General features: G+C 49.0%; 1 protein-coding gene across 1 annotated transcript; it reads right to left on the bottom strand.

The window, feature by feature from the left end:
• Window positions 1-2,242: 2,242 nt before the first annotated feature.
• HEATR9 (HEAT repeat containing 9) lies at window positions 2,243-14,919 on the bottom strand. The gene is made up of 15 exons (XM_068531770.1): window positions 14,832-14,919; window positions 13,634-13,683; window positions 11,856-12,037; window positions 11,466-11,592; window positions 11,183-11,239; window positions 10,932-10,988; window positions 10,187-10,244; window positions 9,667-9,797; window positions 5,760-5,942; window positions 5,271-5,363; window positions 5,045-5,164; window positions 3,906-3,979; window positions 3,379-3,430; window positions 2,849-2,935; window positions 2,243-2,617 (listed from the first exon to the last, which is right to left on the bottom strand). Exons 1-15 carry the CDS (start codon window positions 14,917-14,919, stop codon window positions 2,243-2,245), a joined length of 1,734 nt encoding a protein of 577 aa, XP_068387871.1.
• Window positions 14,920-16,172: the final 1,253 nt, after the last annotated feature.

The following is a 16,172-nucleotide window of genomic DNA, read 5'->3' as shown; positions in this document are numbered from 1 at the left end:
AATGTTTGAGGAAGAGGTAGAGGTAGAGGGTATAAATCCTTTTTTTTTTTTTTTTTTTTTGCCATCAGTGGGAGTATCCAGAGATCCCATTAGAAAGGGAGGAGAGGTAAGAGGGGGACTTAACATTTTGGATGGTGTCCAAAAATCCATCCCAACATATCCTGATGGCTGAGAAGAGTGGGCATTTCAGGCCTCTGAGAGAAGTTGGCCACAGCTTGGATTAAGCGTGTTTCTAAGAATATTGGATATAGGTAGCTCTGGTACTGGGAAGGCTCTGGTACCTTGGTGGCATACCAGACGGTAGGTGCTCTATGCAGACCTTTATGCTCCGTGCTTTTTTTTTTTTTTTAATATTTATTGTATTTATTTTCTTCATCTTTTTTTTTTTTTTGGCTGCATCGGGTCTTAGTTGTGGCACGCGGGATCTTCGTTGAGGCATGCGGGATCTTTTATCGCTGCGCGCAGGCTTCCCTAGTTGTGGTGCGTGGGCTTCTCCCTAGTTGTGGCGTGCGGGTTTTCTCTTCTCTAGTTGTGGTGCGCGGGCTCCAGAGCGCGTGGGCTCTGCAGTTCGCGGCACGTGGGCTCTCTTGTTGAGGCGTGCGAGCTCAGTAGTTGTGGCATTCAGGCTTATTTGCCCTGCGGCATGTGGGATCTTAGCTCCCCGACTAGGGATTGAACCCACGTCCCCTGCATTAGAAGGTGGATTCTTTTCCACTGGACCACCAGGGAAGTCCCCTTGGTGCTGCCTTAAATCTTCTGGTAAGGACTGGTGAAATTAAGATTGAGGTGTCCTACTGAGCAGAGACTGGTATCTGGCTGAGTAATGAGACATCCCCTGGAGAGACCCGTAAGTATGGAAGAGGAGGGGTTGGAAATCTGTGGGCAGGACTTTGCAGGAGTTGAGAGCCTGAATTATGTAGTTAATAAGGCCTTGTTTGTATCCACAGGCTGTCAAGACCCAGGGACATTTGGGTTAGGTTGCTCACTGGTGCAAACCTACAGAGTGGGCAAAAGAAAATAATCATTTTTCCATCTTTGGTCTTTGTGCCACACTATTAGAGGCAGTGTTGCTTATACCCCAGAATAGTGAAACTACTCTTTTGGATTTTACTTACAACTCTGTGGAGCAAAACATGAATTTGGAAGTGGTAGGGCAGGTGGGCAGATAAATCTCAGTGACATATACCATGCTGGATTCAGAATAACTGGACTACTCTAGGACCTGGAACGTGGGGAAGTAGAGGGAACATTTATGTCACTTTGGGCTTTCCTACTCGATGGGAAGAACTTGACCTCTCATTAGACCACTCAGTAAGACTGAGGAAGTAAAAGGACTTTTTAAATCTCTGGTGGTCTCAGGCTCACATGGCAACACTGAAGAGAGGAAAGGAGAGAAAAGAAGTCCACATTTGAGTGCCTACTATGGAATGCCAGGCACCGTTAGGCTTTATATTATTGTTTAATCCTCATAGGAGCCCTCAGAAGTAGTATGCATTAATCTGTTCATATTGTAGGTGAGGAAACAGAAAGATTCAGTAACTTGTCCAAAATCAAAGATCAAGTGAGTAATGGACCCTAGGATTTGATTTCAGATTTGTCTGACTCTGAAGTCTGGGCTTTTCCTTTCTGATGGAGAATGTAGCTTTTTGGGATTGGTGTGATTGGTCCTATTGGCAAAGGGAAACTGAAGCCTTCAGTAAAAATAAGGGGGAAACTAAGGCAGTCTTAGAGAGTAAATAGAGTCTGTCAAAGGGAATGACCCTGAGGTAGGTAGAAAGCAGGTGTAAGAGAAGAGACAGCAGAGAGGATGGTTGGTCTTGATTAAGCCTAATTTATCTCTTGACCACTGATAGGAAATGGGAGGGCGGGGCAAGTTAGTAAGAGGAAATGGTCCAAGCTGTCCGGGATATTCTCCCATTTTCCCCTCAGCAGCCACCTCTGGGCAGAGGCTCAGCTTTAGCTTTGTCATCAGATTCTGGGCATAGACAAGGACTTGATTTAGGAAGGCAGGCTGGCTGTCCAGAGCAGCTTTGTCTCATGGAAAGGACATGTGGCTGAGTAGGGGAGTGACCAGCCAGGAGTCAGGAGACCTATGTTTCAGTGCAGCCCCTGAGGAACGGAACAGCAGTGGTAGGTGGAGTGATGCTCATTTATTCATGGAAGATAAGTATAGATTGTTTTCTCAGGGGAGCCTGAGAAGCATCCTTAAGGAGAGAGCGGGAACTCAGCCAAAAGAACTGACCTAATTGGAGGTCTCAGCAAGGATCCGGAGCTGTTTCCTGATCCCTCGTGGCCAGGACCCTGTGGCCTGTGACTTGTGTTTTTGTGGTTTAGAGAAACAGGATGGAAAGGCAGAGGTACCAGACCCTTTCTGGGCATTGAACTTCTTCTGTTGGTCTGACGTGGCACTGGACTTTGTAAGAAACAAGGGGTTCAGCTGTGCAAGTTGAAAGTCTTGGATATTTAACTCTTCTGGTTTCTCAGGCTCTTTCCGGAACCTCGTGATCTCTACGTTCATGCTGGTCTTAGGCACTTCATATACAAAGAGAACCTTGTTCTTCAGCTTGTTTTGGATCCAGGGATCAATTGAGGCCCAAAGAATTAATGTTTCTTGTAGCTGCATTAAAACAAAGGCCCTGTGGCTGGCTCACTTCAGGCCAACGCTGGGAGGGGAGGGGGAGCTCTGGCTACAGGCCCCTCTGGTCCCAGGGAATGAGGTCAAGGGGACAGTGTCTACGGGCGTATTCCCCTCTCCTCCCCTCTGACAAAGAGCACGTGACATGAGGTTAGGTGGGAGAGGCTTGGAGGAAGGGTTGAGAAGAGGAAGAGGTGGGCGGGGATGCCTTACACTTTTCTTCACAGACGGGCTCTTTTCCACATCCAGCATGTCTAGGACCAAGTGGAACACTTGTGGGCTGCGGATCCCCAGGACGCCCTGGCAGAGGCAGGATGAGGGCGCCTAAATAGCTGGCCCCAGGAAGATGCCCCGTCTACACTCTTCCATTCTAGTGCCCTTGTGATGACCCTGTGCCTGGAGAGGAGATATGGCTTCCCAGCAGAGGTAGCACTTTCCTTGCCTTTTGGGGCCACTTCATTGGGTTCCGGTACAATTTTTTCACCAGAAGAGTCAAGATAGTTTCTACGTGTAATATCTAAGCAATGCCCCTCACACCCTTCTCCTGTCCCTTATCCCACCCACCTCCAATCCTGAAGAAAATCTTTTCCTGAACTCCTGATAGGGCTGGAATTCTAAGATAAAAAAGCAAGCAAACAACCTCCCCAAACTTTACAGCCCTTTCTTCCCTTCAGTAACTCTGCTGGACTGCCCGCTCCCCCTGCCATCAAAACGTCTGGTCAGAGTAGCGGAGCTGGCCTTACCAAAGAGATGACTGCTTCCTGGCGTGCAGTGGCATTTGAGCTCATCAGTTGCCTGGAGAAGGGAGTGAGTGTGTTGTGGTCCAGTTAAGGGGAGGGGAGGAAGGCTGGCTGCTTCCTACAGTCCAGAGTGAGTCAGGCATAAGGCTGATGTGTGATGTTAATTTTATTAACTTCCCCTTCTTATTTCTTGGGTCAGGAAAGGGGCTGGGAGGGGAAAGGTAGGTACTACGGTTTTCCAGGGGGCACTAAATGACGATCAGGACTCGCATCTGTCCAGAACATTACCTTTTACAAGTCCCTTTCATGTCCTCATCTTAATCGGAGCTTTATAGCAACCCTGAGTGGTAGGTATTATCAGCCCCTTTTTACAGATGAAGAAAAGCCCGGAGGTCAAAGAGTGACTTGGCCAGGGGCACAGGCAAGTGCGAGCTGAGAATGGGCCGTAGGTTCTCAGCTCTCTCTGACCCTCTGTCCCCTTCTCACAGCCTCGGATTTGGCCCTGGCAGTTCCCAGCCCAAGCCACTCACGCCTCCACCAAGTTCATCATTGTGGGCTTCATCTTGAGCTCTTCCACAGTTTCAGCAACAGCCTGCCTCATAGCCTGAAGAGGGATTAAGGTGAGACAAGGATTCAGGGGTGTACCCTTAAGTGCTTCTCAAACCTTATTGAGTGTTTACTTTGTGCTACATATATGATCCTTGCCTCGAGGAGCTCACGCTCTGGTGGGGAAAGCAGACAAGTGGAACAGTCAGTCACACTCCTGAACTAAGTGTAGGGGCAATAGGAGGGTCTCCTAGCTCCGTCTGGGTACCAGGAAGACTTCCTGGAGGAAGCGATGCCTCTGCTGAAACCTGAACATGGAGCATGAGTTAACCAGGTAGAGGGCTGGGGGCAGATTTCCCGGGCAAGAGGGAGAGCATGCACAGAAGCCTGGAGGCAAGAGAGAGAGCGCAGAGAGGTTAGGGAGCAGAAAACAGTTCAGTTTAGCTAGGTGACCAAACGGACTCTTCAGAGTGGGGCACTCTGAGTAATTACGCTGGGACCACAGGTATAAATCAGGACGGGGAGTTCCTAAGCGCAGCTGGTGTGTGGCTCTGAGCGGGAGTGTAGTGGGGCTAGAGACGTAGGCAGGACTTGGGTGGTGAAGGGCAGTGTAAGCCCTTCTGAGGGCTTGGGGAGCGATTGAGAAGTTCTATGCAGAGGTGAGCCGCAATCTGATTCACAGTTTAGAAAAATGTCTTCAGCAGTTCTGTGGCTGGTTTTGTAGCAAGCTATAACAAAGATGAAAGCAAGGGAGCATAGAGGAAGGCAGGGCGATTCTGTTGTTGGTGATCTGGGAAAGCTTCCCATAGGAGGTGTTGTTTGGACTGGCTTGGAAGGGGCAATCGTATTTTAATAGGCAGAAGGAGAAAGGAGTTACTTACCAGTGGGACTGAAAGCATGCGGCAGTTTTCCACCTTGCAGAGGAGGGAGAGATGACTCAGGGCATTTTAAGCTGAGGGAACGGCCCGCATGAAGGCAAGGTGGCTTGAAAACAGGGGCTGCATTAGGGTGACTGTGATGCTTTGGGGGGCAGCGTGGTGAGAACCAAGGCAGGGGGGTCTTTAGAGAAAGGTGGAGAGACAGGTTTGAGCTGCCTGGACTTGGGAGTTTTGGTCTCACTTACAAAGAAGGGTTCATTATACGTCTTCCTCCTGAGCAGGTCAAATGTGAGTCCTTCCAGGCCCTGTGCCTGGATCTGTTCCAGCCCAATGGTCTTGAGCATCTGGCTGGCTTCAAAACGGTGCTGAGGGCAGGGGTGGGGAAGACATGAAGGATAGACTCCCTTCCTCATCCCCCAGCCCTGTCCTAGTCCTGGAGAAGGAAGGGTACTAGGCAGCCCTAGAGCTTACCTCAAGGACACTGGAATAGCACAGCTGGTCTAGGATGGTCCTGATGACCGTGGCTGAGTGCACACCCATTATCTTGACCAGCATACTGAGTGCCTGTGGAGGTGGGCAGGGCGGGCTGGGGTATACCAGACCAAGAGGCATCTGGATGGCCAAGCAGGCTTGAGGGCTAGAACTTGTAGGGAATAGGTGGGGTCCTTTCTCCTCCCTCTTGGCCTCGTGAGTGAGAGCATAAGTTCATGTGTGCACACACGTGCACATACATGCATGAACACCCATACACATTGAATGTACACAGACACGTGTACATTTAGCGTCCATACGACCCTGTACTCGTATGTATATACATACTGACGAAACACACAGAGGACCCTGTGGTGCTCCTTGCGGGAGCTTCTTTTCTCTGGGATGAGGATGACAGGGTCCAGACCCCACCAGTCAGCACCGGTTCCCCAGTGCTCCCCAGGGAGCTCGTCCTCCTGCCCCTCGCACCTGCATCTGCTGGGTCTTTGGCCCTTGGTGCAGGCACTGCAGCAAGTACTCTCGGGCTGTGCTGCTACAGGGCCTCAGGAACCCCAAGCACAGGGCCGCCTCCACTGCTGCCTTGTTCCCTGACTTCTTTATCAGCATCTGCAGCACAGGCACCAGCTTCTCTCCATCCTCGACCTGAGTCCTCTGAGAGGGAGATGAGGGACACGGGTGGTGGGACTATGTCTTCGGCCAGGCTTTGTCAGGAAGGCAATTCATTACTGCTTCCAGACCATTCTCCCTCCTCCTTAAGGTGAATCTCACGTCATGAGATTATTTTACCCACTTCCCTTATTTTTGCTGTCATCTACTTGCTCCTAGGCCGCATCCTTTCATTTCTCTATGACTTTTCTTGTGGATGGATCAATGTTACTCTCTAACACTTCTGCCGTCTTAATTCTTGGCATTTGAAAAAATACACATGTCATTGATCCAACGCCTCTCCTCCAATAACCTTGTCCTCTACTCTATGTCAGCCACTAATTCCCACAGAGAGACTTTATCATTACCCATTACTGCAACTTCTCGATGACCCCTCCCCCCCATCTTTTTGGTTCTCCTCTGATGTCAACAATTGTTGGACTCCACAAAGACTAACAATTCACTGAGCACCTTTTCACTGCTCCTCACTTTCTTCCCTCTTTACCCAGCTTCAGTTCCATGGTCCCGCTCACTCAACTCCTTTACCCGCTCTTGCTTCATTGTACTCAACTCTCCACCAACTCTGTGCCTGCATTTCCTGGCGGGAAACAAAGTTATGATGACTAATCTCGCTTGAAATGTATGAACACAAACCTCGTGTAGACCCTTAATGCTGCCTAGTGATCGGACTGCTTTTCCCCGGGCAATTCTCTTTCCCACCCTTCTAATTCATTCTCTTTCCTCTGGAACCTCTAACACTTCTTCCTCTATTCTCTTAAGTTGATGACCTTGCTTCTTACTTTACTGAACAAATAAAAGCAACTGGAAAAGAAGTTCCAGAGACACTTACCACCATTTCTATCCAACTTTCAACACCTGCACCCATATGTTCTTCCTTTCCACGTGTTACAATGGACCATGACCATCTATCTAAAGTCAGTCTCTCTTACTCATGTGTTCGAGCTCATCCCTTCTCATCTGCTCAAGAGTATTGCTGCACAATTCTTCCCACCCTCTTCAAAATGATCATTTTCCTAACGACTGGATCATTATGCCTCAGCACTGAAACATGCTGTTATTTTTCCTTTTTCTAGTATTTACCCCTGCTGCTGACTACAACTCTTTTCAGCAAAACTTGGAAAGTTGTCCATGCTTGCTGACTCTAACTTCTTTCCTCCCATCCTCTCTTAAACCCACCCTATTCAGGCCTTCACTCCCACTTTCCCTCCAGAATGGTTCTTTTTAAAAAATATTTATTCATTTATTTATCTGGCTGTGCTGGGTCTTAGTTGTGGCATGCGGGATCTTCACTGTGGCATGTGGAATCTTTTTAGTTGCAGCGTGTGGGATCTTTAGTTGTGGCATGCGGAATCTTCAGTTGCAGCATGCGGGATCTTCAGTTGCAGCATGTGGGATCTTGAGTTGCGGCATGTGGGATCTAGTTCCCTGACCAGGGATCGAACCCGGGCCCCTTGCATTGGGAGCGCGGAGTCTTAGCCACTGGACCACCAGAGAAGTCCCCACAATGGTTCTTGTTAAGATAACCAATGATTCCCACATTGTTAAATCCATTGGATCGATTCTCAGTCCTTCTATTATTTGATATGGATTTATCTCCTTTCCTCGATATATGTTCTTCACTTGATGTTCAGAATGCCGCACTCTTGTTTGTCTTCCTACCTACTGGCCACTTCTCAGTATTTACTGGTTCTTCCTCTTATCTCTGACCGCTTAACGTTGGGGTGCCCCAAGGCTTGATTCTTGGTTCTTAGTGATCTCATCTAGGTGAATGACATTAAATGCTACTTATATGCTGACAACTCATAGATTTCTTCCTCTAGCTGTATATCTAACTGTTTACTTGCTGTCTCCCTTGGAGGTCCGGTAGACATCTGAAACATAACTTGTCCAAAATTGGGCTTTTGATATTATAGTACCTCCAAGCCTGTTCCACCTGCAGCTTTCTCCATGTTAGTTGGTAACAACTCCATCCTTTCAGCTTCGAGGCCAAAAACCTTGACCTCATCCTTGTTTCCTCACTGTCTTTTTTTAATTTTAATTTTAATTTTAAAAATTTTTGGCTGTGTTGGGTCATTGTTGCTGCGCATGGGCTTTCTCTGGTTGCGGTGCGCAGGGGCTACTCTTTGTTGTGGTGTGCGGGCTTCTTATTGTCGTGGCTTCTCTTGTTGTGGAGCACGGGCTCTAGGTGCGTGGGCTTCAGTAGTTGTGGCACGTGGGCTCAGTAGTTGTGGCTCGTGGGCTCTAGAGCGCAGGCTCAGTAGTTGTGGCTCACGGGCTCAGTTGCTCCGCGGCATGTGGGATCTTCACGGACCAGGGCTCGAAGCCTGTGCATTGGCAGGCGGATTCTCAACCACTGCGCCACCAGGGAAGTCCCCCTCACTGTCTTTTATAACTCACATTTAACCTGTCAGAGTTTTGCTTTAAAAATGTATCCAGAATTGAATAACTTCTTACCAACCACACTGCAACCACCATGGTCCAAGCCACCATCATATCTCACCAGGATTGCTTCAGCAGCCCCTAACTGGTCTCTCTGCTCCCACTTTTGCCCCCCGCCCCTGCCCATCTTTTGTCAGCATAGCAGTAAGAGTGAACCTTTTGAAACATAAGTTAGATCATGTTACTGCTTTGCTCAAATACCTGTTCCACTCAGAGTAAAAGCTCAAGTACTTAAAAGTCATCCAGAAGGCCACATATGATCTAGTCTCCTTTAACGTCTTTGACCCAGCTTCATTTCCTCCTGGTTTCTCTGTTCCCACTCCACTTCCTTTACATGGCCTCCTTGCTGTTCCTTGACCATGCCAAGTGTGCTCCTGCCTTAGGGCCTTTGCCTGGATTTGTCCTTCTGCCGGGATGCCTTCTCTCAGCTATCTGCAAGGCTCACCCCTCGCCTTCTTGTCTGTGCTCAGACGACAACTTCCAAATGAGGCCTTCCTTGTCCTCCATGTTTAAAAGTGCAACTCATCCCATCTCCACTCAGCAGTCCTGATCACTCTCACCTTGCTACGTAATTTTTCCATTGCACTTGGCACCTCTAACATACTATATAATTAAATTTATTGGTTATTACATGTCTCCCCCCACTAGAATGTAAGCTCCACGAGAGCCAGGATGTCTGCTTGTTTGGGTTGCTGACATATCCCAAGGGCTTAGGATGGTGTCTCACACACGACAGCTGTTTAATATATGTTTGTTGAGTAAATGGATGAGTGATGAATTCTGTTTCACGTGGAGCAGTGATGGGGTCAAAGTAAGAGGACCCTAAGGGGGAAAAGTCTTGAGTAGTGTCAGCAGACTCTCTTGCTCCCTGTCCCCTTTTGGCTGAGGTCTTCCTTTAACAGGTTATTTTAAGGATGATAATAATGATGATGAGTTATCACTTAAAGAGCACAGGCGTTGAACTAGGTGCTTTACATATATTATCTCATTTAATGTTCTCAACAATGCTATAAGATAACTACTCTATCCATTTTAGAGACGGACAAATGACACCTCTGAAAGCTGGCTTTTCAGAGGTTGTATGACCAGTTAAGTGGCTCTGCCAGTGCTTCTGTCCAGGGAACCTATTCCACAGGGGACTCGACAAGGACAACGTCCTCCGCCATCAAAGCCAGGAGCTAGGTTACCTTCTCCCTGGCTTAACCCCCTGCCAACACCGTCAATTACCTTGTCTTACCTCGCCCCAGTGACTGACTCTCCTCCCAATCACCTGGTCTTTGGGGACAGCAGCCCAGGAGTTCAGAGACACCCGTAGCGCCGTCAGAGTATCCATCCTTTGCCCCTCATTTTGCCCCTTCAACTGCTTGATGAGAGCTTGGATCACATGCTTATTCAGGCAACCTGGACGGGGAGGATCCTCAGGTCAGGGCGGAGCCTCAGGGCTGCTCCTCTCTGCCAGAACCCATTTGACCCCTGTGCCTTCAAGACAGAAGTTCCAAGTACTAGGTCACAGGGTTGCCCGTCCCCTCAAGACGCCAGAGCGGCTGGCTGAGCATGACGGCCGTTCCCAGAGCCCGCTCTCTCCCTCCCTCCAATCTCCTCTCGCTTTTCACCCCGCCTTCCTCTCTCTGCCCAACAGTACTTCAGACAATTCCCAGACCCTGCCAACGGCTAGGTGGCAGTGAGTGTACAGTCCACTCCCTTCGGTCCTTCCCCAAAGGGCAGTGTGGCTGCACTGCTTCCTTCCTCACCCCCCCCCTTCTCCCCACCCAGGGAGAGGACGTACTCACCCAGGATGGCCAGGGTTTGACAGGCCTCACACTTCACTTTCTCTGGGCCAGTTTGGGCCTGATTTAAGAGGCGGTGGGTGGGAACATGCCATAAGGGTGGTGGACTGTCAGAGCTTTCAGGATCATCTCAGCTTAACTTTTCATTTTACAAATGAGGAAACCGAGGCCTAGAGAGTGACCTGTTTATGCTCAAACACAGGGTACAGGCAGGATGGTACGATGGAAGGAACACGACTTGGGAGTAAGACTTTTGTTCACATCCCTGTCTGGTATCTGGTAGCCACGTGGCCTCGGGCAAGTCACTTGGCCTCTCAGAGCTTTCATTTTCTCGTTAGAAAAATGCAGCTACTACTACCTATTCCTAATACTGGAAGATTTAAATGAGATTCTGTGTAAGATCACAGACCCCCCATTATAAATTGGCATATAGGCACAGGCATTGACTCAGTTATGGTAGAGAATGAACTCAGTCCCAGTTTTCTCCTGGCTTTTTAGTTGCTCATCTTTCCTGTTAGACAAAGGGGATCTTCAGATTCCCCCTTCCCCATCCTTTTAGATCAAGCGGCCCTTTAAAGAAGCCAAGGGCATGAGATGGGGACATGCCACACAAGGCAGCTCTCTCCTCCCTGGATCTGACCCATAGTCCTTGAGCCTGGCGAGCCTTGTCAGTGCCCATGTGCCAATGCTCTACACACCTCAGGCTCTGTTTCCTCCTCTCCTGAACTCTGTGCAGCCCCAGACTCACCACCTGCCATAGTGCTTCCATGATAAACTTGTCTCTGACGCCCAGGCGCCCCAGAGCCTGCAGGAACAGGGTTAGAGGAAAGGGAAGAGACCTTGGACACCACTGCCGGGAATTTCCATCCTCTGGACACGGCTGGAGTTTATTCTGGGAACATCACTCCACCCTTGCCCTCCACCTCAAGCATCTTTCTGCTCCCCAGCTCAGCCAACTCCTACCTGTAACCACGCCCCTCCACCCTTGCCACTTCTCACCTGTGCTGCATAGAGTTGCTCATCCTCTCTGGGAGATTTCAGGCTTTCTGTGAGTTCCTGCCCATCAAAGCGAGCCAGTGGAAGGGAAGAAAGGGATACATAGAGTTCTACAGCTGTACTTTCAAACTGGAAGGAGCTCATCCAGTCCAGTCCCCTTTCCTCCCCTCCCTCCGTTTTGCAGGCAGCAGGCAGGGACTGAGGGCGGAAGGATGGTGTGAGCCCCAGGTAAGGGCACCCACAGAAAGAGAGTCTCCCCATTCTCCCCCCAGCCGTGGTCCCTGACCTTTAATCTTTGCCACTTCAGGCGGTCCCCAGTAGGGTCTAAGGGCTTGGATTCCATCTGAGGCTTTACAATCAGCTTGCTCATTGGGAGATGGAGTTTTTGGATGAGGGTACCCTCTTTGAGGTACCTGTGTGAGAAATTGCACAGGTAGCCCTGGTCCCCTTGTTCCCTCCCTCCTTACTTCACACACTCTTCTCTGCCTCTGGTCCTCAGCCCAGCTCAGAGGTGAGACCAGAGGAAGAAAGATGAGCCTCCTTCTACCCCAGGGTCTTCTCTGAGGTCTGGAGGCTGACTTGCACCACGCCCAGCCCCACTCCACCCCTTTCTTCTCTTCCCTTCCTTTCCTAGAAGGTGTGGAGGGCGTGGAGAACAGGAAGAGGCCCAACACACCTAGGGCGATCTCTCATTTTCCACAGTATCTTCTGGGCCTCCCGTTCCTTTTGCTGATTATACAGGGTGTGCCAGTGCGTGTAGATCTCAGGCTGCGTGGAGTAGCAGTAAGGTACGGAGTTTGGCTTGCTCGGGTGCTGCCTCCAGCACTCCGGACTTGGGGGAAACTCTTCCTTTGGCATCTGGGGGGTGTGAGTGGCAGAGCAGTCACAGGGGACATTGCTCAGCCAGGAAAAGGGCCAGGGTGAGAAGGGACTAGACGAGTGAAACAGCCCTTCAGCCTGTCATCTGAGCTGAAGTCACAGCCACCTCCGAACCCACTGTGTGACTCGGGCAAGTTACTTCACCCCACCAAGATCTCAGTCTTCTCATCTGCAAATTGGAGCTAATAATCCTTGTTCTGTACCCCTCCCAGGGTGGTTGTGAAGAACAAATGACATAAAGGTTGTGAAGCCGTTGCTGGTCTGCAAATTGATCTGAGTACAGTTGGCCCTCTGTATCCGCGGGTTCCACATCCACAGATTCAACCAACCACAGATTGAAAGTATTTGGAAAATAAAAATTCCAGGAAGTTCCAAAAAAGCAAAACTTGAATTTGCCACGTACCCAGCAACTCTTTACATACCGTTTGTGTTGTATTAGGTATTATAAGTAATCTAGGGAGGATGTGTGTAGGTTACATGCAAATACCACACCACTTTATACAAGAGACTTGAATATCCATGGATTTCGGTATCCACAGGAGTCCTGGAACCAATCCCCTGCGGATACCGAGGGACAACTGTACACAGTTTGGTTAGTTGAGCATCTCAGAGCACTTTGAAAAAGGCTTCCGGGCAAGGAGATGAAAAGGCAAGGGGCAAGGGAGATGTGGAGTAAAGAGTGGGGGGGCGGAAATTCAGGCTACAGCTCCTTCATTCAGGCATTCAACAGATACTTAGTGAGCACCTACCATGTGCCAGGCACTAGGTGCTGGGGATACAATTATCACCCCTGCCCTCATGGAACTTAATAGGTTAGTTGGAAAAGCAGCATTTCTTCAAATAATCTCTCTCTTATACAATTGTGAAACTGTAGCTCTGGTTGCAGTGGAGGGTTTTGGATGGGTCAGGGGCTTTCTCGGAAGGTTTGGCTAGGATTCATTCCTGTCTCTTCTCAAGCCTTCCTGTCTCTACAACAGATCTCTGAGCAACAAGGAAGAGGGGCTTCAGCCAGTGGTTCCCAGTGTGGTGACTGAGAAGATCATCATAAGAGTTCTCGGGTGATTGTCATGACTTCAGAAAATGGGGCATTGACTCAGTATGAGTAGGTTTGTCAGATTTAGTAAAAACCAAGCAAATAAAAAACAGGATGTCCCGTTGAATTTTGATTCCAGGTAATGAAGGCAATATTTAGGACATATTCATACTAAAAAATATTCATTGTTTAGCTGAAATTTAGATTTAATCAGGCATCCCATTTTATCTGGCAACTCTAATGAGGAAGATCCCTGTGTTAATAAAAATGACTCATTATTAAGCCCTGCCTGCATAGCCTAAGCCTTACAGATATTATCTCATAGCAACTTGATAAAGGGAGATGGGCAGGGGTTGGCTTGTGACAGAGGATACTCCTGAGGCTCAGGGAGGGAAAGTGACTTGTCCAAGGTCACACGTAGTTAGTGGCAGCCCCAGGGGTGAGTGTCAGGGTTCTATGAACTAGCCTTAATGGGAAAGGATAGTCTGCTGCCCCTCCTACTTCAACAAAGCTCCCAGGGTGGCAGAAGTTAGGGGTCTTACCTGGTGGCAGGACAAGGGCAGGAGAACAGGAGCTGTGGCTCTTCTGAGTTCTGTGGTACAAATGAGATGGCAATGACAAGGGTGGATTGAAGAGTCATCATTCCAGTCTTTCATTTATTTAGCATTAGCATTTAATGAACGCTGTATCAGGCACTGGGAGGTAAATAAGGCATTGTTCCTGTCGTTAAGGGACTCATACTTTTCTGGTATCTTGGTCTGTGGAACAGTAAGATTGCCATAGCCTGGGAGCTTCTCAGAAATGTAGAGTCCCAGGCTCCACCCCAGACCCACTGAGTCAGGATCTTCACTTGAGCAGGATTCCTATGCACGTTGAAATTGGAGAAACACTGGTCTAGCAGAGTGGTTCTCAACCCTGGCTGGGTATTAGAACTATTTGAGGGAATTTTTAACATGCCTCAGTCCTACATCAGAGTAATTGAATCAGATTCTCTGAGGAAGGGGCCCAGGCATTTTAGAAAGCTCCCCCGAGGATTCTAATGTGCAGATAACGGTGAAAACCACTGGTCTCATTCAGTGGCTCTCAAACTTGCGTGTGCATTAGAAAGAACTGGAGAGCTTGTTAAAACACAGATTTCCTTATCCCCAGATGAAGACTCATCCCCAGAGTGTTGATTCAGTAAATCTGGGGTGTGGTCTGAGAATTTGCTTTTCTGACAAGGTACTGATGCTGCTGGTCCTGGGAACATACTTTGGGAACCACTGGTCTAGCCGGTGAGACAGAACTGTTTACTGGTGATTAACAGAGGGAAACAAATGTGAAGATGGATAAAGGCACAGGTGGTCCAGATGAGGGGTCCCTAACCTGGTTGGGAGGAGCAGGGAGGGTTTCCCAGAGGAGATTATACACAAGCTGAGTCTTCAGAGCAAATAGGAGGTAGCCAGACAGATGAGGGGGAGGAGCAGAGGGCACGAGGAATACCTTCAAACCTTGGAGTTGTAAGAGTGGGGTGCAGATGAGGGGGCAGAAGCTGGGGAGACACAGAGACATCCCACCTTAGAGGGCGCTGGAGACTTACCTTGAGGGCTGTGGGGAGCCTTGAAAGTATCCAAGGGTCTGCCCTGCCTCTTCCCATGGATCTGCTGACATCACCCAGACCCCTGCCTGGGAGTGGGTGCCAGGGAGCTTTCCTTTTCAGGTCCCTGTCCCTGACTCCACTCCTGTCCATTTCAGCCTCACCTTTGGTCCTTTCTGGATATTCCAGCCATGGGCACTTGAACATCGACCTGTTGATGTCAGAGATGTTGACTGATTTTTCGTAGGCCATCCTCTCCTCCTGGGGGAAGCAGAGAGCACCTGGGTTGGGGAGGGCACTACAGGGACTACTCCCTTGTGGGCGCAGGGTCACAGCTCAGGGAGACCTGTCCTCTGTGGCACAAGAGGGGCTAGTGAGATGTCTGGGCTTCTGGAGGTAGAAGCCTCCACGTGCTGGGCAACCAGATCGCCTAGGTAAATAGAACACTCCGGTTCCATTCTGGAGTCCCAGCCTTGGCATCTACTTGCCGGTGGATTGAGCTAGTCACTTTCTCTCTGGGAGCTTCACTTTCCTCATCTGAAAAGTGGGAAAGCCATGCTTGTCTGGCTAGGTAGAGGGGGCAGTGGTGAGGCATAAATTCAAAAAGAAAGTCGAAGCGTTTAGCGAACTTCAAGCTCACATAGCCCATGTTAGGAGCGGGGATTGTCCTTAGGATTAGTCATCAGGAAAATGGCAAAAAAAATGGGAAAGCCCTATTCATACACACGCCTCCCTCCTTGGCAGCAAGAGACGGAACTCTTTTTTTTTCCTTTTGGTCACTGAGCACATTTATTTTATTTCATTTTAGAAAAAAAAATCTGAGGTTTAAAAAATATATGGGGATTTCCCTGGTGGTCCAGTGGTTAAGACTCCACACTTCCACTGCAGGGGGCCTGGGTTCAATCCCTGGTTGGGGAACTAAGATCCCACATGCCGCCCACATGCTGTGAGGAGCTGCCAAAACTCAAAAAAATAAAAATAAAAGAAACTCTGGAATTATTTAAAAATATATATATATAAGAACAGCAATAATAAAAAAATGCAAATGTGGATAGTCACATATATTGACACTGAAAAGTAGAAATGCCATCGCTTTACAGATTTTATCTCAGAGTCTATCAGCTGTACATCAACTTCCATTGCCACCAAGAGCTGACTGTCGTAGCGTCCTCATGCTCGCTGAGCCACTGCTTCTGTCGAAGTTTTCATGTCATTTGTACTACACAGAATTCCTTTCATTGCTTGCAGTGATTGCTACACTGCAACCTCGACACCTAGCATAGTGCCTGGCACACAGCAGGCAGCTCGCTGTAGCGAGAAAACGCAGGCCACCAAGTCCTCCGACTGGGCCATCGCTTCCAGTAAACTGACGTGCTGCACTGAGAAAGACAGCGTCACCATGTGGTTTTCCTGCCGAGAATGTTCAGCCTGAATCTAAGTATGAGGAAACAGTAGACAAACCCACCTTAGGAAATATTCTACAAAAATCCCATCTGAACTCCTGA

Source organism: Eschrichtius robustus, chromosome 20 (genome assembly GCF_028021215.1).
Source record: "Eschrichtius robustus isolate mEscRob2 chromosome 20, mEscRob2.pri, whole genome shotgun sequence".
Lineage (NCBI taxonomy): Eukaryota > Metazoa > Chordata > Mammalia > Artiodactyla > Eschrichtiidae > Eschrichtius > Eschrichtius robustus.
Note: the sequence above shows the minus strand (reverse complement) of the source record. Positions and strands in the feature narration are given on the sequence as shown.